Source organism: Oncorhynchus masou, chromosome 23, assembly GCF_036934945.1.
Source record: "Oncorhynchus masou masou isolate Uvic2021 chromosome 23, UVic_Omas_1.1, whole genome shotgun sequence".
Taxonomy (NCBI): domain Eukaryota; kingdom Metazoa; phylum Chordata; class Actinopteri; order Salmoniformes; family Salmonidae; genus Oncorhynchus; species Oncorhynchus masou.
In genome coordinates this window covers 12,317,599-12,339,339 of record NC_088234.1, presented here as the reverse complement: position 1 = coordinate 12,339,339, position 21,741 = coordinate 12,317,599, and the positions used below count along the sequence as shown (strand labels likewise).

Below are 21,741 nucleotides of genomic sequence, written 5' to 3'. Positions count from 1 at the left end.
TTCTACATTTGTTGATATTAACTGTATCATAGCAATGTGTGTGTGTGTGTGTGTGTGTGTGTGTGTGTGTGTGTGTGTGTGTGTGTGTGTGTGTGTGTGTGTGTGTGTGTGTGTGTGTGTGTGTGTGTGTGTGTGTGTGTGTGTGTGTGTGTGTGTGTGTGTGTGTGTGTGTGTGTGTGCATCCTACATGGAGGGTTGTGTTGTGGATGGGTCCTCCTGGATTATAGCTTTAGACAGGACTGGTTATAATGCTTCACTACTTGCTATAAACACATGCATGAACCTTTCTGAAGTCCGATTATAAGGCTTATAATACTCTCTCTATGTGTCTCTCTCACTGAGCCCTGTGTGTTGCCTCTGAACCCAACTATAATGTCCTCTATGTGTCTCTCTCACTGAGCCCTGTGTGTTGCCTCTGAACCCAACTATAATGTCCTCTATGTGTCTCTCTCACTGAGCCCTGTGTGTTGCCTCTCTGAAACCAACTATAATGTCCTCTACGTGTCTCTCTCACTGAGCCCTGTGTGTTGCCTCTCTGAACCCAACTATAATGTCCTCTATGTGTCTCTCTCACTGAGCCCTGTGTGTTGCCTCTGAACCCAACTATAATGTCCTCTATGTGTCTCTCTCACTGAGCCCTGTGTGTTGCCTCTCTGAACCCAACTATAATGTCCTCTGTGTCTCTCTCACTGAGCCCTGTGTGTTGCCTCTGAACCCAACTATAATGTCCTCTATGTGTCTCTCTCACTGAGCCCTGTGTGTTGCCTCTCTGAACCCAACTATAATGTCCTCTATGTCTCTCTCACTGAGCCCTGTGTGTTGCCTCTCTGAACCCAACTATAATGTCCTCTATGTGTCTCTCTCACTGAGCCCTGTGTGTTGCCTCTCTGAACCCAACTATAATGTCCTCTATGTGTCTCTCTCACTGAGCCCTGTGTTGCCTCTCTGAACCCAACTATAATGTCCTCTATGTGTCTCTCTCACTGAGCCCTGTGTGTTGCCTCTCTGAACCCAACTATAATGTCCTCTATGTGTCTCTCTCACTGAGCCCTGTGTGTTGCCTCTCTGAACCCAACTATAATGTCCTCTACGTGTCTCTCTCACTGAGCCCTGTGTGTTGCCTCTCTGAACCCAACTATAATGTCCTCTACGTGTCTCTCTCACTGAGCCCTGTGTGTTGCCTCTCTGAACCCAACTATAATGTCCTCTATGTGTCTCTCTCACTGAGCCCTGTGTGTTGCCTCTCTGAAACCAACTATAATGTCCTCTATGTGTCTCTCTCACTGAGCCCTGTGTGTTGCCTCTCTGAACCCAACTATAATGTCCTCTATGTGTCTCTCTCACTGAGCCCTGTGTGTTGCCTCTCTGAACCCAACTATAATGTCCTCTATGTGTCTCTCTCACTGAGCCCTGTGTGTTGCCTCTCTGAACCCAACTATAATGTCCTCTATGTGTCTCTCTCACTGAGCCCTGTGTGTTGCCTCTGAACCCAACTATAATGTCCTCTACGTGTCTCTCTCACTGAGCCCTGTGTGTTGCCTCTCTGAACCCAACTATAATGTCCTCTACGTGTCTCTCTCACTGAGCCCTGTGTGTTGCCTCTCTGAACCCAACTATAATGTCCTCTATGTGTCTCTCTCACTGAGCCCTGTGTGTTGCCACTCTGAACCCAACTATAATGTCCTCTATGTGTCTCTCTCACTGAGCCCTGTGTGTTGCCTCTCTGAACCCAACTATAATGTCCTCTACGTGTCTCTCTCACTGAGCCCTGTGTGTTGCCTCTCTGAACCCAACTATAATGTCCTCTATGTGTCTCTCTCACTGAGCCCTGTGTTGCCTCTCTGAACCCAACTATAATGTCCTCTATGTGTCTCTCTCACTGAGCCCTGTGTGTTGCCTCTCTGAACCCAACTATAATGTCCTCTATGTGTCTCTCTCACTGAGCCCTGTGTGTTGCCTCTCTGAACCCAACTATAATGTCCTCTATGTGTCTCTCTCACTGAGCCCTGTGTGTTGCCTCTCTGAACCCAACTATAATGTCCTCTATGTGTCTCTCTCACTGAGCCCAGTGTGTTGCCTCTGAACCCAACTATAATGTCCTCTATGTGTCTCTGAGCCCTGTGTGTTGCCTCTCTGAACCCAACTATAATGTCCTCTATGTGTCTCTCTCACTGAGCCCTGTGTGTTGCCTCTCTGAACCCAACTATAATGTCCTCTATGTGTCTCTCTCACTGAGCCCTGTGTGTTGCCTCTCTGAACCCAACTATAATGTCCTCTGTGTCTCTCACTGAGCCCTGTGTGTTGCCTCTCTGAACCCAACTATAATGTCCTCTATGTGTCTCTCTCACTGAGCCCTGTGTGTTGCCTCTCTGAACCCAACTATAATGTCCTCTATGTGTCTCTCTCACTGAGCCCTGTGTTGCCTCTCTGAACCCAACTATAATGTCCTCTATGTCTCTCTCACTGAGCCCTGTGTGTTGCCTCTCTGAACCCAACTATAATGTCCTCTATGTCTCTCTCACTGAGCCCTGTGTGTTGCCTCTCTGAACCCAACTATAATGTCCTCTATGTGTCTCTCTCACTGAGCCCTGTGTGTTGCCTCTATGAACCCAACTATAATGTCCTCTATGTGTCTCTGAGCCCTGTGTGTTGCCTCTCTGAACCCAACTATAATGTCCTCTATGTGTCTCTCTCACTGAGCCCTGTGTGTTGCCTCTCTGAACCCAACTATAATGTCCTCTATGTGTCTCTCTCACTGAGCCCTGTGTGTTGCCTCTCTGAACCCAACTATAATGTCCTCTATGTGTCTCTCTCACTGAGCCCTGTGTGTTGCCTCTCTGAACCCAACTATAATGTCCTCTATGTGTCTCTCTCACTGAGCCCTGTGTGTTGCCTCTCTGAACCCAACTATAATGTCCTCTATGTGTCTCTCTCACTGAGCCCTGTGTTGCCTCTCTGAACCCAACTATAATGTCCTCTGTGTCTCTCTCACTGAGCCCTGTGTGTTGCCTCTCTGAACCCAACTATAATGTCCTCTATGTCTCTCTCACTGAGCCCTGTGTGTTGCCTCTCTGAACCCAACTATAATGTCCTCTATGTGTCTCTCTCACTGAGCCCTGTGTTGCCTCTCTGAACCCAACTATAATGTCCTCTGTGTCTCTCTCACTGAGCCCTGTGTGTTGCCTCTCTGAACCCAACTATAATGTCCTCTATGTGTCTCTCTCACTGAGCCCTGTGTGTTGCCTCTCTGAACCCAACTATAATGTCCTCTATGTCTCTCTCACTGAGCCCTGTGTGTTGCCTCTCTGAACCCAACTATAATGTCCTCTATGTGTCTCTCTCACTGAGCCCTGTGTGTTGCCTCTCTGAACCCAACTATAATGTCCTCTATGTGTCTCTCTCACTGAGCCCTGTGTGTTGCCTCTCTGAACCCAACTATAATGTCCTCTATGTGTCTTAGGGTCACAGCATTGAACAACTATTTGATCTATAGAATAAAGATACATTGAAGGGGAATCTGACCCATAAGAGTGACCGTCTTTAGTCTACTCACGGTAAAGCAGTTTGCCTGGAACAGGCCCGTTGGTTTTCATAATCGTTATGAATCGTCTTCAGGTGAAATGATTTAAATGTTGTTTAATGCCAAAGTAATGATGTTGCAGGGATGTGAAAGAGATCGTAAAGTTGAGCTTCAAAAAAGGCCTTTATGGGAAGTCTGTTAAGGCCACACAAACTAGTGAAACAAGAGGGGCTGCTGGCATTGAGAGAGAAAAGCCTGGGCACATCCAACTAGCTCAGAAAACACCCAAGACCAAAACAGCATGCCACCTCGATCACTGACAAGGCTAAAGACCTTTTCAAACTTCCCCCAAAAGGGCCCAGATAGAGGAGGAGAAGACGCTTCCTTCCCTCTCTTCTCTTTTTAATAAAGAAAGTGCAACAAACAAACCTTAAGAGTAAGGAATGTTAAGCCCCCTCCAATCACGCGCCAGCCCTCAGCTTTTGTGTTCTGCTGACCTTTGACATTGCATTTAATCTCGACCAATAAGGAAACAAGCTGACAGTGTTCTACAGAGGGGTTTGATATCTGAAACGATGACAGTGTGGGACATTCGCCACGCAACTACAACTGGGACATGTCATTTACTTACAGAGTGAATTCATAGAGCATATGGCAATAATGTAGTACTCATAAAGTCATATCATACAAATGGTATTGTAACTGACCCTGTATATAGTATGGTATTGTAACTGACCCTGTATATAATATGGTATTGAACTGACCCTGTATATAGTATGGTATTGTAACTGACCCTGTATATAGTATGGTATTGAACTGACCCTGTATATAGTATGGTATTGTAACTGACCCTGTTTATAATATGGTATTGTAACTGACCCTGTATATAGTATGGTATTGAACTGACCCTGTATATAGTATGGTATTGTAACTGACCCTGTTTATAATATGGTATTGTAACTGACCCTGTATATAGTATGGTATTGAACTGACCCTGTATATAGTATGGTATTGTAACTGACCCTGTATATAGTATGGTATTGAACTGACCCTGTATATAATATTGTATTGAACTGACCCTGTATATAGTATGGTATTGTAACTGACCCTGTTTATAATATGGTATTGTAACTGACCCTGTATATAGTATGGTATTGAACTGACCCTGTATATAGTATGGTATTGTAACTGACCCTGTATATAGTATGGTATTGAACTGACCCTGTATATAATATTGTATTGAACTGACCCTGTATATAGTATGGTATTGAACTGACCCTGTATATAGTATGGTATTGAACTGACCCTGTATATAGTATGGTATTGAACTGACCCTGTATGTAATATTGTATTGAACTGACCCTGTATATAATATTGTATTGAACTGACCCTGTATATAGTATGGTATTGAACTGACCCTGTATATAGTATGGTATTGAACTGACCCTGTATATAGTATGGTATTGAACTGACCCTGTATATAGTATGGTATTGAACTGACCCTGTATATAGTATGGTATTGAACTGACCCTGTATATAATATTGTATTGAACTGACCCTGTATATAATATTGTATTGAACTGACCCTGTATATAGTATGGTATTGAACTGACCCTGTATATAATATTGTATTGAACTGACCCTGTATATAGTATGGTATTGAACTGACCCTGTATATAGTATGGTATTGTAACTGACCCTGTATATAGTATGGTATTGTAACTGACCCTGTATATAGTATGGTATTGTAACTGACCCTGTATATAGTATGGTATTGAACTGACCCTGTATATAGTATGGTATTGTAACTGACCCTGTATATAGTATGGTATTGCAACTGACCCTGTATATAGTATGGTATTGTAACTGACCCTGTATATAGTATGGTATTGTAACTGACCCTGTATATAGTATGGTATTGTAACTGACCCTGTATATAGTATGGTATTGAACTGACCCTGTATATAGTATGGTATTGTAACTGACCCTGTATATAGTATGGTATTGTAACTGACCCTGTATATAGTATGGTATTGTAACTGACCCTGTATATAGTATGGTATTGAACTGACCCTGTATATAATATGGTATTGAACTGACCCTGTATATAGTATGGTATTGAACTGACCCTGTATATAGTATGGTATTGTAACTGACCCTGTATATAGTATGGTATTGTAACTGACCCTGTATATAGTATGGTACTAACTGACCCTGTATATAGTATGGTATTGAACTGACCCTGTATATAGTATGGTATTGAACTGACCCTGTATATAGTATGGTATTGTAACTGACCCTGTATATAGTATGGTATTGTAACTGACCCTGTATATAATATGGTATTGAACTGACCCTGTATATAGTATTTTTACTTAGTGTGTTCTTCATATTTCTAATTCCTCATGTGTTTTTATTCTTCTAGTATTACTGCATTGTTGGGTTTCCAGCTTGTAAGAAAGGCATTTCACTGTACTTGACCATGTGACATTGACAGCGTGTTGCTTGATACTTGATGAAATAGAGTGTGGTACCTTCCTGTGTACATGCTGAAAAATACACACGTCCAGGTGAAAGACAAAAGAAAACATAGAATATGAAATATTGAACGATGTCCACACTGTTCTGCTCCTATCAGTGATTGAGATATGAAGAAGAAGAAAAAACATACAGAACTTAATAATCAATCAGATGACAGAACATCTATCAGAGTAGTTTCTCCTTGACATTCACACGGTAGTAGCACCAACTCAGAAAAAGCCTGAGTACCAACCCCCACCAAAAAACACCTCTACAATGTTATGTCACTCACTGCAATTCAATGGCTCAGACACAAGACGTATTGTACGTGGCAGGGTTTACAGACAATCACGGACTACAAAGGGAAAAACAATCCCAGTCTGCTGCCCCCACATGCTTCAAGATGTCCATCATTATTCCTGTACCCAAGAAAGCAAAGGTACCTGAAATAAATACCTATCGCCCCGTAGCGCTGACTTTGGTCATCATGAAGTGCTTTGAGAGACTAGTTAAGGATCATATCTCCTCTTCCTTACCTGACTCCTGTTCACCCCGCGACCTTAGCAGAAGGCGAGGTCAGGACAGATGAATCAAAGCTGGGACCGAGAGACTGAAAAATAGCTTCTATCTTAAGGCCATCCGAATGTTAAACAGCCATCACTAGCCTGCTACCACCTGGCTACTCAACCCTGCACCTTAGAGGCTGCTGCCCTATATACTGTACATAGTCATGGAATCACTGGCCACTTTAATAACGGAAAACTAGTCACTTTAATAGTGTTTACATGCTGTTTTACTCATCTCATATGTATATACTGTATTATATTCTATGCATTGCTTGTCCTAATTTCTTATATATTTCTTAATTGCGTTCTTTTACTTTTAGACTAGTGTATTGTTAGATATTGCTGCATTGTTGGAGCTAGGAACACAAGCATTTCGCTACACCCGCAATAACAGAGGGATAACAGGGAGAGAGAGAGGGGGGAGAGGGAGACAGAGAGGGGGGAGAGAGCGAGGGTGAGGGTGAGAGAGAGGGAGAAAGAGGGGGAGAGGGAGAAAGAAAAGGGTGAGAGAGAGAGAGACAGAGAGACAGAGGGAGAGATCGGGGAAAAGGGTGAGAGAGAGAGAGAGAGAGAGAGAGAGAGAGAGAAAGAGAGAGAGAGAGCGAGAGAGAGAGAGAGAGAGGGAGAGAGAGCAAGAGAGAGAGAAAGATATAGAGGGAGAGATAGGGGAGGGTGAGAAAGAAGGATAGAGAGAGAGCGAGAGAGAGAGAGAGAGAGAGAGAGAGAGAGAGAGAGAGCGAGAGAGAGCGAGCGAGAGAGAGCGAGAGAGACAGAGACAGAGGGAGAGATCGGGGGAGAGAGGGGGAAAGGGTGAGAGAGAGAGAGAAAGATAGAGGGGAGAGGGAGAGATAGGGGGGGTGGTGAGAAAGAAGGAGAGAGAGACAGAGGTAGGGGGAAGGGTGAGAAAAGAGAGAGAGAGAGAGAGAGAGAGAGAGAGAGAGATAGAGGGGGAGAGGGAGAGGGAGAGAAAGATAGAGGGGGAGAGATAGGGGGAGGGGGAGAAAGAAGGAGAGAGAGAGACAGAGAGGGAGAAGTAGGGGGGGAGGGTGAGAGAGGGAGACAGATACTCACTGCTGCCTACTATTTGGCTTCCATATTTCGAAACAGATATATTTTACCACATTGATTACCTGTGGTTATTCATGTTTTCAACCTGTGACAATCTCAACCATCTAAGGACATTTAGACAGATGTCTATAAGTGTTACCTCTGGCGCTTCTTACCCTTCACTGACACACACACACACACACACACACACACACACACACACACACACACACACACACACACACACACACACACACACACACACACACACACACACACACACACACACACACACACACACACACACACACACACAGGTTGGCACTGATGGCCATCTATTACATTCCACCGCCTAGGGCCATGCAAATCCACACATGGAGAAAAGAGGGTGAGGAGAGGTAAGGAGGGGGTAGGAACCACAGTTGCCTCACTTAGTGGAGGAATGTTCTTGAGGTGACACCTGCGGAGAGGAAAATATCGCAACAAGTCCTGCCTAGTAGCACTGGAATTCCAGGAGGGAGGGCAGGAGGGTTAGATGGACGGAGAGAGAGGGTGAGATGGAGAGAGAGAGGGGGAGAGGGGTGAGATGGAGAGAGTGAGGGGGAGAGGGATGAGATGGAGAGAGAGAGGGAGAGGGGTGAGATGAATAGAGAGAGGGAGAGAGAGAGTGAGATGGAGAGAGAGTGTGTGTGAGAGAGAGAGAGAGAGAGAGAGAGAGAGAGAGAGAGAGAGATGATGAGATGGACAGAGAGAGAGAAAGGGAGAGGGGGTGAGATGGAGTGAGGGAGGGGGGGAGAGAGAGAGGGGGAGATGGAGGGAGGGGAAGAGAGGGTGAGATAGAGGGATGACATTATAAATATCAATGTACACAAACAATACGTGTTTGGTTAAAATTGCCAAAAAACACACATTTCTTTCCACAGGGCCTGTGAGACAGGGATGCAGCATAAGCCCCACCCTCTTCAACTTATATATCAACTTATTGGCGAGGGCACTAGAACAGTCTGCAGCACCCGGCCTCACCCTACTGGAATCTGAAGTCAAATGTCTAATGTTTGCTGATGATCTGGTGCTTCTGTCCCCAACCAAGGAAGGCCTACAGCAGCACCTAGATCTTCTGCACAGATTCTGTCAGACCTGGACCCTGACAGTAAAACTCAGTAAAACCAAAATAATGGTGTTCCAAAATAGGTCCAGTCGCCAGGAGCACAAATACAAATTCCATCTAGACACTGTTGCCTCGGCCTAAACATCAGCACCACAGGTAACTTCCACAAAGCTGTGAAAGAGCTGAGAGACAAGGCAAGAAGGGCATTCCAGCTAAAAATATTTAAATCAGTTATAGAACCCTTTGCCCTTTATGGTTGTGAGGTCTGGGTTCCGCTCACCAACCAAGAATTCACAAAAATGGGACAAAGACCAAATTGAGACTGCATGCAGAACTTTGCAAAAATATCCTCTGTGTGCAACGTAAAACACCAAATAATGCATGCAGAGCAGAATTAGCCGATACCCGCTAATCAAAATCCAGAAAAGAGCCGTTAAAATCTACAACCACTTAAAAGGAAATCGATTCCCAAACCTTCCATAACAAAGCCGTCACCTACAGAGAAATTAACCTGGAGAAGAGTCCCCTAAGCAAGCTGGTCCTGGTGCTCTGTTCACAAACACACCCTACAGATTTGAGAAAATTATATTTCTATGACCTTCTGAGCAGTATTGAGATTCTTGTTTCACTTAAAGTCACTTTCTGCAGTTCTTTCTCTTTTTCACCTTCTGTCAGGTAGGCCTCACCCTCCTCAACCTCTCTGCTCCTCTCCTCCTTTCTCACGGCCTTCTGTCATGTAGGCCTCACCCTCCTCAACCTCTCTGCTCCTCTCCTCCTTTCTCACGGCCTTCTGTCATGTAGGCCTCACCCTCCTCAACCTCTCTGCTCCTCTCCTCCTTTCTCAAGGCCCTCTGTCGTGTAGGCCTCACCCTCCTCAACCTCTCTGCTCCTCTCCTCCTTTCTCAAGGCCTTCTGTCGTGTAGGCCTCACCCTCCTCAACCTCTCTGCTCCTCTCCTCCTTTCTCAAGGCCTTCTGTCGTGTAGACCTCACCCTCCTCAACCTCTCTGCTCCTCTCCTCCTTTCTCAAGGCCTTCTGTCGTGTAGACCTCACCCTCCTCAACCTCTCTGCTCCTCTCCTCCTTTCTCACGGCCTTCTGTCGTGTAGACCTCCTCAACCTCTCTGCTCCTCTCCTCCTTTCTCACTGCCTTCTGTCGTGTAGGCCTCACCCTCCTCAACCTCTCTGCTCCTTTCTCACGGCCTTCTCCTTTCTCACCTCTCTGCTCCTCTCCTCCTTTCTCAAGGCCTTCTGTCGTGTAGACCTCACCCTCCTCAACCTCTCTGCTCCTCTCCTCCTTTCTCACGGCCTTCTGTCGTGTAGGCCTCACCCTCCTCAACCTCTCTGCTCCTCTCCTCCTTTCTCACTGCCTTCTGTCATGTAGGCCTCACCCTCCTCAACCTCTCTGCTCCTCTCCTCCTTTCTCACGGCCTTCTGTCGTGTAGGCCTCACCCTCCTCAACCTCTCTGCTCCTCTCCTCCTTTCTCACGGCCTTCTGTCGTGTAGGCCTCACCCTCCTCAACCTCTCTGCTCCTCTCCTCCTTTCTCAAGGCCTTCTGTCATGTAGGCCTCACCCTCCTCAACCTCTCTGCTCCTCTCCTCCTTTCTCACGGCCTTCTGTCGTGTAGGCCTCACCCTCCTCAACCTCTCCGCTCTCTCCTCCTTTCTCACGGCCTTCTGTCATGTAGACCTCACCCTCCTCAACCTCTCTGCTCCTCTCCTCCTTTCTCAAGGCCTTCTGTCGTGTAGGCCTCACCCTCCTCAACCTCTCCGCTCCTCTCCTCCTTTCTCACTGCCTTCTGTCGTTTAGGCCTCACCCTCCTCAACCTCTCCGCTCCTCTCCTCCTTTCTCAAGGCCTTCTGTCGTGTAGACCTCACCCTCCTCAACCTCTCTGCTCCTCTCCTCCTTTCTCACGGCCTTCTGTCGTGTAGGCCTCACCCTCCTCAACCTCTCTGCTCCTCTCCTCCTTTCTCAAGGCCTTCTGTCGTGTAGGCCTCACCCTCCTCATCCTCGGCCGGGTGAAGAGGGTCTTTGCCAACAGCTGTGTCAGACATTGCTCCAGTCCTTCCTCTTGTGTGTTCTGAGATTGATGTGATGTTCTGTTTTTAGACAGAAGTATATTGTACCCATCTATCAAACTAATCATTTAGTTAAAAAACAAAGATGAATATACAATGTTGCTATGTTTTTAGATTGAAGAACACCACATCATTCAGGTGTGAATCATAACTTCTACTCAAATACATGTTTTGCTTAGGGTCCCATTGATATCGATGCATGACTTAGGGAAACACTGAACGTTAGGATTCACCCCTTAGGATAAGTAAATAGGGGGGGGGGGGCGTCCCAATGCATGATTTATGTACATATCATAGTCTAATTCAGCCCATTGGCATCTCGTGAGTTTGAAGGGACTGTGTGTGTGGCCACTTATCTCCTAAGCCTTGTGTTATCTGCAGTAGAAAGGAGCGAGACAAACGGCTAGGAGAGAGGAGAGGAGGAGAGCGAGAGAAAGAAGATAAGAATATTCCCATAAGAATAAAGCCCTTTGAATTGAATTAAAAGAGATGTACACAGCCATAATATGACCACAAGAGACTGTTTTTATTTATTTAACTAGGCAAGTCAGTTAAGAACCAATTCTTATTTACAATGATGGCCTGGAAACACACACACTGACTTGTTCAGGGGCAGAACAACATGTGTTTACCTTCTCAGCTTGGGGATTCAATCTAGCAACCATTCGGTTAGTGGCCCAAAGCTCCACTTTTATTGTTTATTTCACTTCTGTTCATTATCTATCTAACTTGCTTCGGCAATATAAACATATGTTTCCCATGCCAATGAAACCCTTTGAATTGAACATGAATTGAGAGAGAGAGAGAGAGAGAGAGAGAGAGAGAGAGAGAGAGAGAGAGAGAGAGAGAGAGAGAGAGAGAGAGAGAGAGAGAGAGTCCCTACATGCTTCAACCACCTCTGCTATCACCTCTGCTATCTCCGACCATTTAGGTTAACCACAGATCAGCTGATCTCCACTGAAGGAGATGTTAGGTTGTATCACCACCCAATCTACCCTCGTCAAAGTCTGACCTCACAACACTAACTAACTAGACCAAACTAAGATGACTCAATTGACAATAAAGGCATGTAGGGAGGGACCTTTCTAATAATCAATCAATCATTCACTACTTTACAAAAATAAACAAATTAGGGACCGTTTCAATTCCTAATCAGTCTCTATTGAATTGAGAGCCAAAAGCTGACCATATATCCATAAACACTGACTCATTTCATTACAGTGAAGCCACAAGAGAATGAGAGAATGACCAAGCGCACCTGGAAAAGCCCAAAGACAGAAAGAAAAACATGACTCTTTCAGCTGCTTGTAGTGTCTCTCACACACACACGCAAGCACGCACATTCACACATGCACACACGCAAGCACGCACGCACATTCACACATGCACACACGCAAGCACGCACGCACATTCACACATGCACACACGCAAGCACGCACATTCACACATGCACACACGCAAGCACGCACATTCACACATGCACACACGCAAGCACGCACATTCACACATGCACACACGCAAGCACGCACATTCACACATGCACACACGCAAGCACGCACGCACATTCACACATTCACACATGCACACACGCAAGCACGCACGCACATTCACACATGCACACACGCAAGCACGCACGCACATTCACACATGCACACACGCAAGCACGCACGCACATTCACACATGCACACACGCAAGCACGCACATTCACACATGCACACACGCAAGCACGCACATTCACACATGCACACACGCAAGCACGCACGCACATTCACACATTCACACATGCACACACGCAAGCACGCACGCACATTCACACATTCACACATGCAGACATGGCCAATGACTCGTGAAGATGGCACCGGAGGGGATGGCTGCTGTTGTACTGGCTCTTAACCAACCGTGCAATTTTGTTTGTTTTTTCACCTTTTTTGTAACTTATTTTGTACATAATATTGCTGCTGCCGTCTATTATGACCGCAAAGAGCTTCTGGACATGAAAACAGCAATTACTCACCTCGAATTGGATGAAGAATTTTTCTTTAATGAGTCGGATGGGAAGGATGTACTCCAAACACGCGTACAAGACCTCATCTCCGTCATTCGCTGGAGAAAGAAACTGTGATTTTGCAGAAAGAGATCGGGGTTCCTTGTGAGGATCAGGCGGCGAGACGCTAATCTGCCTTTGTCATTTGCCATCCGTACTGTTAGCTAACGTTCAATTGCTGGAAAATAAATGGGACGAACTGAAAGCACGTAAATCTTACCAACTGGACATCCATTTTTTTAATATCTTATGTTTTACTGAGTCGTGGCTGAAAGACGACATTAAGAACTTACAGTTGGCGGGTTATACACTCTATCGGCAGAACAGCAACCTATGGTAAGATACGGGGTGGGGGCCTATGCATATTTGTAAACGACAGCTGGTGCACGATATCTAAGGAAGTCTCAAGGTTTTGATCGCCTGAGGTAGAGTATCTCATGATAAGCTGTAGACCACACTATCTAGTTTTCATCTGTATTTTTCGTAGCTGTCTAAATACCACCACAGACCGATGATGGCACTAAAACCGCACTCAATGAGCTATATTCTTCCATAAGCAAACAGGAAAACACTCGTCCAAATGTGGCGCTGCTCCTGGTGGCCGGGGACTTTAATGCAGGGAATCTTAAATCAGTTTTACCTCATTTCTATCAGCATGTTAAATGTGCAACTAGAGGGGAAAGAAACTCTAGACCACCTTTACTCCGCACACAGAGACGGTTACAAAACTCTCCCTCGCCCTCCATTTGGCAAATATGACCATAATTATATCCTCCTGATTCCTGTTTACATGCAAAAATTAAAGGAGGAAGCACCAGTAACTTGGTCTATAAAAAAAGTGGTCAGATGTAGCAGATGCTAAAGTGCAAGACTGTTTTGCTAGCACAGACTGGAATATGTTCCGAGATTCTTCCGATGGCATTGAAGAGTACACCACATCAGTCACTGGCTTCATCAATAAGTGCATTGATGACGACGTCCCCACAGTGACTGTACGTACAAACCCCAACCAGAAGCCATGGATTATAGGCAACATTCACACTGAGCTAAAGGTTAGAGCTTCCAATATCAAGGAGCGAGACTCTAACCTGGAAGCTTATAAGAAATCCCGCTATGACCTCCGACAAACCATCAAACAGGTAAACCGTCAATACAGGAATAAGATCAAATTGTACTACACCGGCTCCGATGCAAGCAGGATGTGGCAGTGCTTGCAAAGAGAAGCACAGCCGAGAGCTGCCCAGTGACACAAGCCTACTAAACAAGCTAAATAACTTCTATGCTCGCTTCGCGGCAAGTAACACTGAAACATGCATGAGAGCACCAACTGTTCCGGAAGACTCTGTGATCACGCTCTCCGCAGCCGATGTGAGTAAGACCTTTAAACAGGTCAAAATTCACAAGGCCGCAGAGACAGACAGATTACCAGGAAGTGTACTCCAAGCATGCACTGACTACCTGCCAAGTGTCTTCACTGACATTTTCACCCTCTCCCTGTCGGAGTCTGTAATACCAACATGTTTCAAACAGACCACCATAGTCTCTGTGCCCAAGAACACTCAGGTAAGCTGCCTAAATGACTACCGACCCACAGCACTCACGTCTGTAGCAATGAAATGCTTTGAAAGGCTGGTCATCGCTCACATCAACACCATTATGCCAGAAACCCTAGACCCACTCCAATTTGCGTATCGCCACAACAGATCCACAGATGATGCAATCTCTACTGCACACCATACTGCTCTTTCACACCTGGACAAAAGGGACACCTATGTGAGAATGCTGTTCATTGACTACAGCTCAACGTTCAACACCATAGTGCCCCCAAAGCTCATCACTAAGCTAAGGATCCTGGGACTAAACACCTCCCTCTGCAACTGGAACCTGGACTTCCTGGCAGAACGCCCCCAGGTGGTAAGGATAGGTAACAACACATCCACCATGCTGATACTCAACCTGGGGGCCCCTCAAGGGTGCGTGCTCGGTCCCCTTCTGTACTCCCTGTTCCCTCATGACTTCACGGCCGTGCATGACTCCAACACCATCATTAAGTTTGCAGATGACACAACAGTGGTAGGTCTGATGACCGACAATGATGAGACAGCCGATAGGGAGGTCAGAGACCTGACCATGTTATGCAAGGACAACAACCTCACTCTGTGGACTACAGGTAAAGGAGCACCGAGCACGCCGCCATTCTCATCGACTGGACAGGAGTGGAGCAGGTTGACAGCTTCAAGTTCCTTGGTGTCCACATCACCGACAGACTAACATGGTCCAAGCACACCAAGACAGTCATGAAGAGGACAAAACCTATTCTCCCCATGGGACTGAAAAGATTTGGCATGGGTCCTCAAATCTTCAAAAGGTTTTACAGCTGCACCTGACGGGTTGCATCACTGCCTGGTATGGCAACTGCTTGGCCTCCGACTGCAAGGCACTACAGAGGGTAGTGCGTATGGCCCATTGCCCATTACATATCTAATACTTTTTTTGGTATTTGCTTAAAACTGCATTGTTGGCTAAGGGCTTGTAAGTAACCATTTCACTGTTGTATTCGGCGCATGTGACAAATACAATTTGATTTGATTTTGTATTGAAGCAATGAAAACAAACAAGCATACCAGAAAAGTGCTAAAAACAGCCCACATATGTAGCCTAAGAAACAAGTTTCATGAAGTCAATAACTTGCAAGTAACAGATGACATTTATATTCTGACTATCTCTGAAACTGACTTATATAATACCTTTGATGATACAGTGGTAGCAATACATGATTATAACATCTACAGAAAATACAGAAATACCAACGGAGGAGGTGTTATCAGTTAATCTAGCAGGGTAGTTACAAACAGCACGGGAATTAAATGATCTATAGTTGAATTTGGAAGTTTACATACATCTTAGCGAACTACATTTAAACTCATTTAATCCTGGTAAAATAATCCCTGTTTTAGGTCAGTTAGGATCACCACTTTATTTTAAGAATGTGAAATGTCATAATAATAGTAGAGAGAATGATTTATTTCAGCTTTTATTTATTTCATCACATTCCCAGTGGGTCAGAAGTTTACATATAATCAATTAGTATTTGGTAGCATTGCCTTTAAATTGATTAACTTAGGTCAAACATTTTGAGTAGCCTTCCACAAGCTTCCCACAATAAGTTGGGTGAATTTGGCCCATTCTTCCTGACAGAGCTGGTGTAACTGAGTCAGGTTTGTAGGCCTCCATGCTCGCACACACTTCAGTTCTGCCCACAAATGTTCTATAGGATTGAGGTCAGGGCTTTGTGATGGCCACTCCAATAATTTGACTTTGTTGTCCTTAAGCCATTTTGCAAGAACTTTGGAAGTATGCTTCGGGTCATTGTCCATTTGAAAGACCCATTTGCGATCAAGCTTTAACTTCCTGTCTTGAGATGTTGCTTCAAAATATCTACATAATTTTCCTACCTCGTGATGCCATCCATTTTGTGAAGTGCAACAGACCCTCCTGCAGCAAAGCACCCCCACAACATGATGCTGCCACCCCCGTGCTTCACGGTTGGGATGGTGTTCTTCGGCTTGCAAGCATCCCCCTTTTTCATTCAAACATAACGATGTTCATTATGGCCAAATAGTTCTATTTTTGTTTCATCAGACCAGAGGACATTTCTCCAAAAAGTACAATATTTGTCCACGTGTGCAGTTGCAAACCGTAGTCTGGCTTTTTTTATGGCAGTTTTGGAGCAGTGGCTTCTTCCTTGCTGAACGGCCTTTCAGGTTATGTCGATATAGGACTTGTTTTACTGTGGATATAGATACTTTTGTACCTGTTTCCTCCAGCATCTTCACAAGGTCCTTTGCTGTTGTTCTGGTATTGATTTGCACTTTTTGCACCAAAGTACATTAATCTCTAGAAAATTCCTGAGGTCTTGGCTTATTTATTTTGATTTTCCCATGATGTCAAGCAAAGAGGCACTGAGTTTGAAGGTAGGCCTTGAAAAATATCCACAGGTACACCTGCGATGCAGTGAATGATAAGTGAAATCTGTCTGTAAACAATTGTTGGAAACATTACTTGTGGCATGCGCAAAGTATATGTCCTAACTGAATTGCCAAAACTATAGTTTGTTAACAAGAAATTTGTGAAGTGGTTGAAAAACGAGTCAATGACTCCAACCTATGTGTATGTAAACTTCCGACTTCAACTGTATATGTATTTATTTATTTTATTTTTATTTCACCTTTATTTAACCAGTTAGGCCAGTTGAGAACAAGTTCTCATTTGCAACTGCGACCTGGCCAAGATAAAGCAAAGCAGTGTGACACAAACCACAACACAGAGTTACACATGGAATAAACAAGCGTACAGTCAATAACACAATAGAAAACAAAGAAAGTCTATATACAGTGTGTGCAAATGGTGTGAGGAGGTAGGGAATAAATAGGCCATAGTAGCGAAATAGTTACAATTTAGCAAATTAACACTGGAGTGATGGATGAGCAGATGATGTGCAAGTAGAAATACTGGTGTGCAAAAGAGCAGAAAAGTAAATAAAAACAATATGGGGATGAGGTAGGTAGATTGGATGGGCTGTTTACAGATGGGCTATGTATAGCTGCAGTGATCGGTTAACTGCTCAGATAGCTGATGTTTAAAGTTAGTGAGGGAAATATGTATTGTATAATGTATTGATCATTTACTAAAGCTGCAGAAACTTGCTTTAAAGCAGTATCCACATCCATCGGATGTAGTGATCCCAATATAATAGCCATATCTAGGAAAAGTAATGTTGTGTCATTCAATTTTGTAGTGATTCTTATGTTGATGATGTAAATAATATTTGCTGGTCTGGGTCATTTTATTTAACTAGGCAAGTCAGTTAAGAACAAATTCTTATTTTCAATGATGGCCTAGGAACAGTGTGTACCTTGTCAGTTCAGGGGTTTAAACTTGCAACCTTCCGGTTACTCTTCCAATTCTCTAACGACTTGGCTACCCTGCCGCCCCGTAATGTGGAGCAACCAGATGCTGCACTTGACACATTTATGAAATTGTTTATTCAAGTTACTAATAAGCATGCACCTTAACTGAAATGCTGGGCAAAAAGGCAAACTCAGCTCCATCATTCATTGAATCAGATGGCTCATTCATCACAAAACCCACTGATATTGCCAACTACATTAAGGATTTTTCATTGGCAAGATTAGTGTATTTAGGTATGACATGCCTGCAACAAATGCTGACACTACACATTCAAGTATATCCGACGCACAGCTCGGACACTCATGCATACCCCACAAGACATTCCACCAGAGGTCCCTTCACAGTCCCCAAGAACAGACTGTGGGAGGCACACAGTATTTCATAGAGTCATGACTACACAGAACTCTATTGAACATTAAGTAACTCATGCAAGCAGTAGAATCAGATTTTCACAGCCTTGGACTGTCGTGAGACAAACGCAGGCACATGCATACACACACACACACACAATAACATATGCACTATACACACACATGTAGATGGATTTTGTGTTGTAGATATGTGGTAGTAGAGTAGTGGCCTGAGGGCACACACTTAACGTGTTGTGAAATCTGTTGTGAATGTATTGTAATGTTTTTCAAATTGCATGACTGCCTTAACTTTGCTGGACCCCAGGAAGAATAGCAGCCTTGGTCGCAGCTAATGGGGATCCATAATAAATACCAGCACAAACCCATTTAGCCTCTCCAGATATGATCTGTACACAGTCTACAATGACCTTTTATGACGTAATCTTAAGGCGCAGGATATAAGGTTAACCCTATTCGCACATGACCTGGCCTCTGTGAGTTGTAACATCTGCATGAGTCAATACTTGCTTCGTTTCTATAGTGATTGCATGATGACCCATAAATACGCAGAGACTACAAGCCAACTTGCAAGTGGATACAAGCGGCAATAACATGAGTACTGTGTTATATTAGGGCAGGTAATACAACATAAAGAAAGTTTCTCAAGGAAGATGTTTTTTCTTTAGAATAGACATGTTTCGGTCAGACTCTTGCGTGATGAGTTAACTTGGGGCCAGTACACTTGGTTCCCAGAGCAACCATCACCTAGGCATTAGCGTATGAGGTCAATCATCTCTCCGCTACGATGGTTCCTTGGAATGCTCAGATATCTCATAGGTCCAGGCTAGGGCATCAAGACCTCATTTTGCAATCAACCCGTTCTTAGAAAATACTAGAAGCAAATGTGCGGATGTATGAGAAAGTGTAAACTATGACTATAATTGTGGCTATAACTGTGACTATAGTCTTTATATCTTAGTCATCATTAAATCCTCATAGCATTACTAGGCTATGCATGTATTAGAAATGTATGCCACTTACACGTAGGCAGGCCTATAAATGAGATCGTGAATGAGGCGCTCGAGATGTGGCTAAAGTTATTTGTTGAATTATTCAAAGCGGAGCGGGGTTTGACTCGCTCGCAAATCTCAGTGGGCCTACAGACAGTATTCAGTATTCTATCCCACAGACAGTATTCAATAAATACAAGTAAAACAAAACGAAATAAATGATAGTTGCAACTATGGGGACAAATCATGTGCGTTTTAACTTTCTAAAGCATTATGAAAATGTGAATTGTAATAGTAAAATGGCCATCTGTCACTGACTGGATGATGTTGAAATAAAGAACATCGTCACATGCGTAAAACTCTAATTATGATCAATAAGCAATTTGACTGGTGGGCTCTTGTCATCAGCGTCCAGAATCTAAAGACAGCGCTCGATAAACCGGAGACAAATATTTAAATTCCCCCAAAAGAGGAAGGGAGATTCTGCCAATAACACGCAGGCTGTGCCCTGTCCTAGAGAAAAGTACAGTGAGCGTGAATATGTTGTCATGTTTCTTTTGAATTAACCACGAATAAGTGGCCCACTCAAACAACAGGCTTACAATATCTAAATATCTATAATACATCTGTACAAGATGCAATTGCATCATATAAGCATTTGGAATATACATAGCCGAGGGATAATAGTTGTTGTAGAGCACACCAGCGAGCACCGCTCTGCGCAATAGAGCGGAACACCTCTGGTAACCTCCACTGACACAGCACTGGTCATGCACGATACTGTTTGAAACAATGTTGTCCTAAATTATAAATTCGAGGCTCGCAATACAGCGATAGAAAAAATAACACAACTTCAAGGCTGTAGCCTCATCAGTTGATCGAAGGTTACATGCGCACACTCGAGTCGAGAGCCCTTAACTATGAGTAAGGTAGCACTTACCCCGTGTGTCGCTTCAACTGCCCAGCTGACAGCAAGTACACAAATCCTAAAGAAAATAATAAACAATTATATATCAGACTGGCTTTAAAAATAAACAAAAGTTATACTAACTTTATAATTAAGTATTCCCGGAATAACATATTTGGCTACAGAACAGTTGTAAACTGACAAGCAACGTCAAACTATACCGCTACGACAACAGATCATTTTGAGCTCAAATAAACGCACCAGAATTTCATGTTGAATCCCGACTGGAAGACAAAACGGGTCGTTTTCCTGGTAGCGGTCTCCCAGTCCGGTCTTCACTCCAAGCAGCTACAAGTGCCTGGACGAGCTCATTGATGAATCCAAAATGCGTCTGTGCCACCGAAAGACGAGAAGAAAGACCAAAGAGAGAGGGAGAGAGATTTCAAATGAGGGAGAATCACGCACCAAAAGGCTATTTTCGTTAGGACTAGTTGAAATCGTTAGGTTATTTTATCGTTTTACGTTATAAAGAATAGGGAAAGTTAAAACTCACCAAGTTCACTTGTGAAAACGTTCGTCCCTGACGGAGTTGTTTCACGCACGGCAACTACTTCGCAGTGCATGAAAGCAGAGGGGCGGGCCTTTAGCATTGTCACGCATAGCCTACACTTACCCACTTGTTACCCACTTTAGTTAGAAACCCCTATGGTACTATCACTACTCGAATAAATTATGTAAAGTCAACAAGATATCACTTTTATGTTTCATTCCTATTTAATGGGAGATTAAATACGCATGTCTTGTGACAGACTATGCAAATAAGACAGCGAACGATGAAAACATTGATACCTTGACTAGGTTGCTTTTATAAAGATGTTAAAGCTACATTACTGAACTGTAAAAGAGAAGAACGTATTAATTGATAACTGATCACTCTTATGAGAAGGGAGTGTGATCTTTGTGGAATGTTCTACTTTGCATAATGCCGCGTTCTACTGCTAGTCAGAATTAGGGACTCTGGAATGTAGGACCTGCTAATTGGTTGAACCTCACGTGGACTAGAACCAGTTAGCAAGTTGTACAAGTCTGAGTTTCCTCGTTCCGACTAACATGTGAATGCGGCATAGACCGCTAAATTCCATATGACTTTTCCAAAAAAGCACAACATTTTTCCCCTAAATCAATATCGTAGGCATAATGGAATGCAACATGTTGGGACGACATTTGGAAATGTCAAACAAATGTACTATGTCAACACTTTAGGCTATTTGTAACCTGAGGCAACGAACAAAATTGCCCTACACAAGTGTCCCATCTGCCTCAGAAATTTGCACCAGTTTGTGTCTTCAAAACCACATTTGCCACTGAAAAAAAGAAGAACTAAACCAAAATATAACAATTTATTAGCTATATATCTTAGCATAGGCCTACACGCAAATATGTATTGGGATTTAATTTGTTTATAAATGCTGAGTTATTATGCACAAGACCTGTTGAAGCAAGTGTCAACAGCTGCGCATTGATCCGAAGTAGATCCGGCTGTACACGTTCACAAGCCTACAGAGGAGAAGTGATTCAGTGGTCGCAGCGAAGGGAACAGTCCCAGTACACTACTGCTTGG

The 21,741-nt window shown here is 44.0% G+C and overlaps 2 protein-coding genes across 2 annotated transcripts in view; one reads left to right on the top strand and one right to left on the bottom strand.

Annotated features, from left to right (window-relative positions):
- The window catches only part of LOC135510318 (collagen alpha-6(IV) chain-like), a 229,955-nt gene extending 209,207 nt beyond the window's left edge, over positions 1-20,748 (bottom strand). The window contains 3 exon segments of the mRNA XM_064931155.1: positions 20,154-20,199; positions 20,382-20,511; positions 20,674-20,748. Coding sequence (XP_064787227.1) covers positions 20,154-20,199; positions 20,382-20,392 — 57 coding nt within the window. The 5' untranslated portion in view covers positions 20,393-20,511; positions 20,674-20,748.
- A 963-nt stretch (positions 20,749-21,711) lies between these two features.
- The window catches only part of LOC135510317 (collagen alpha-5(IV) chain-like), a 106,385-nt gene continuing 106,355 nt past the window's right edge, over positions 21,712-21,741 (top strand). The window contains 1 exon segment of the mRNA XM_064931154.1: positions 21,712-21,741. This exon segment is cut by the window's right edge and continues 230 nt beyond it. The gene's annotated coding sequence lies outside the window, so the exon portion shown is untranslated.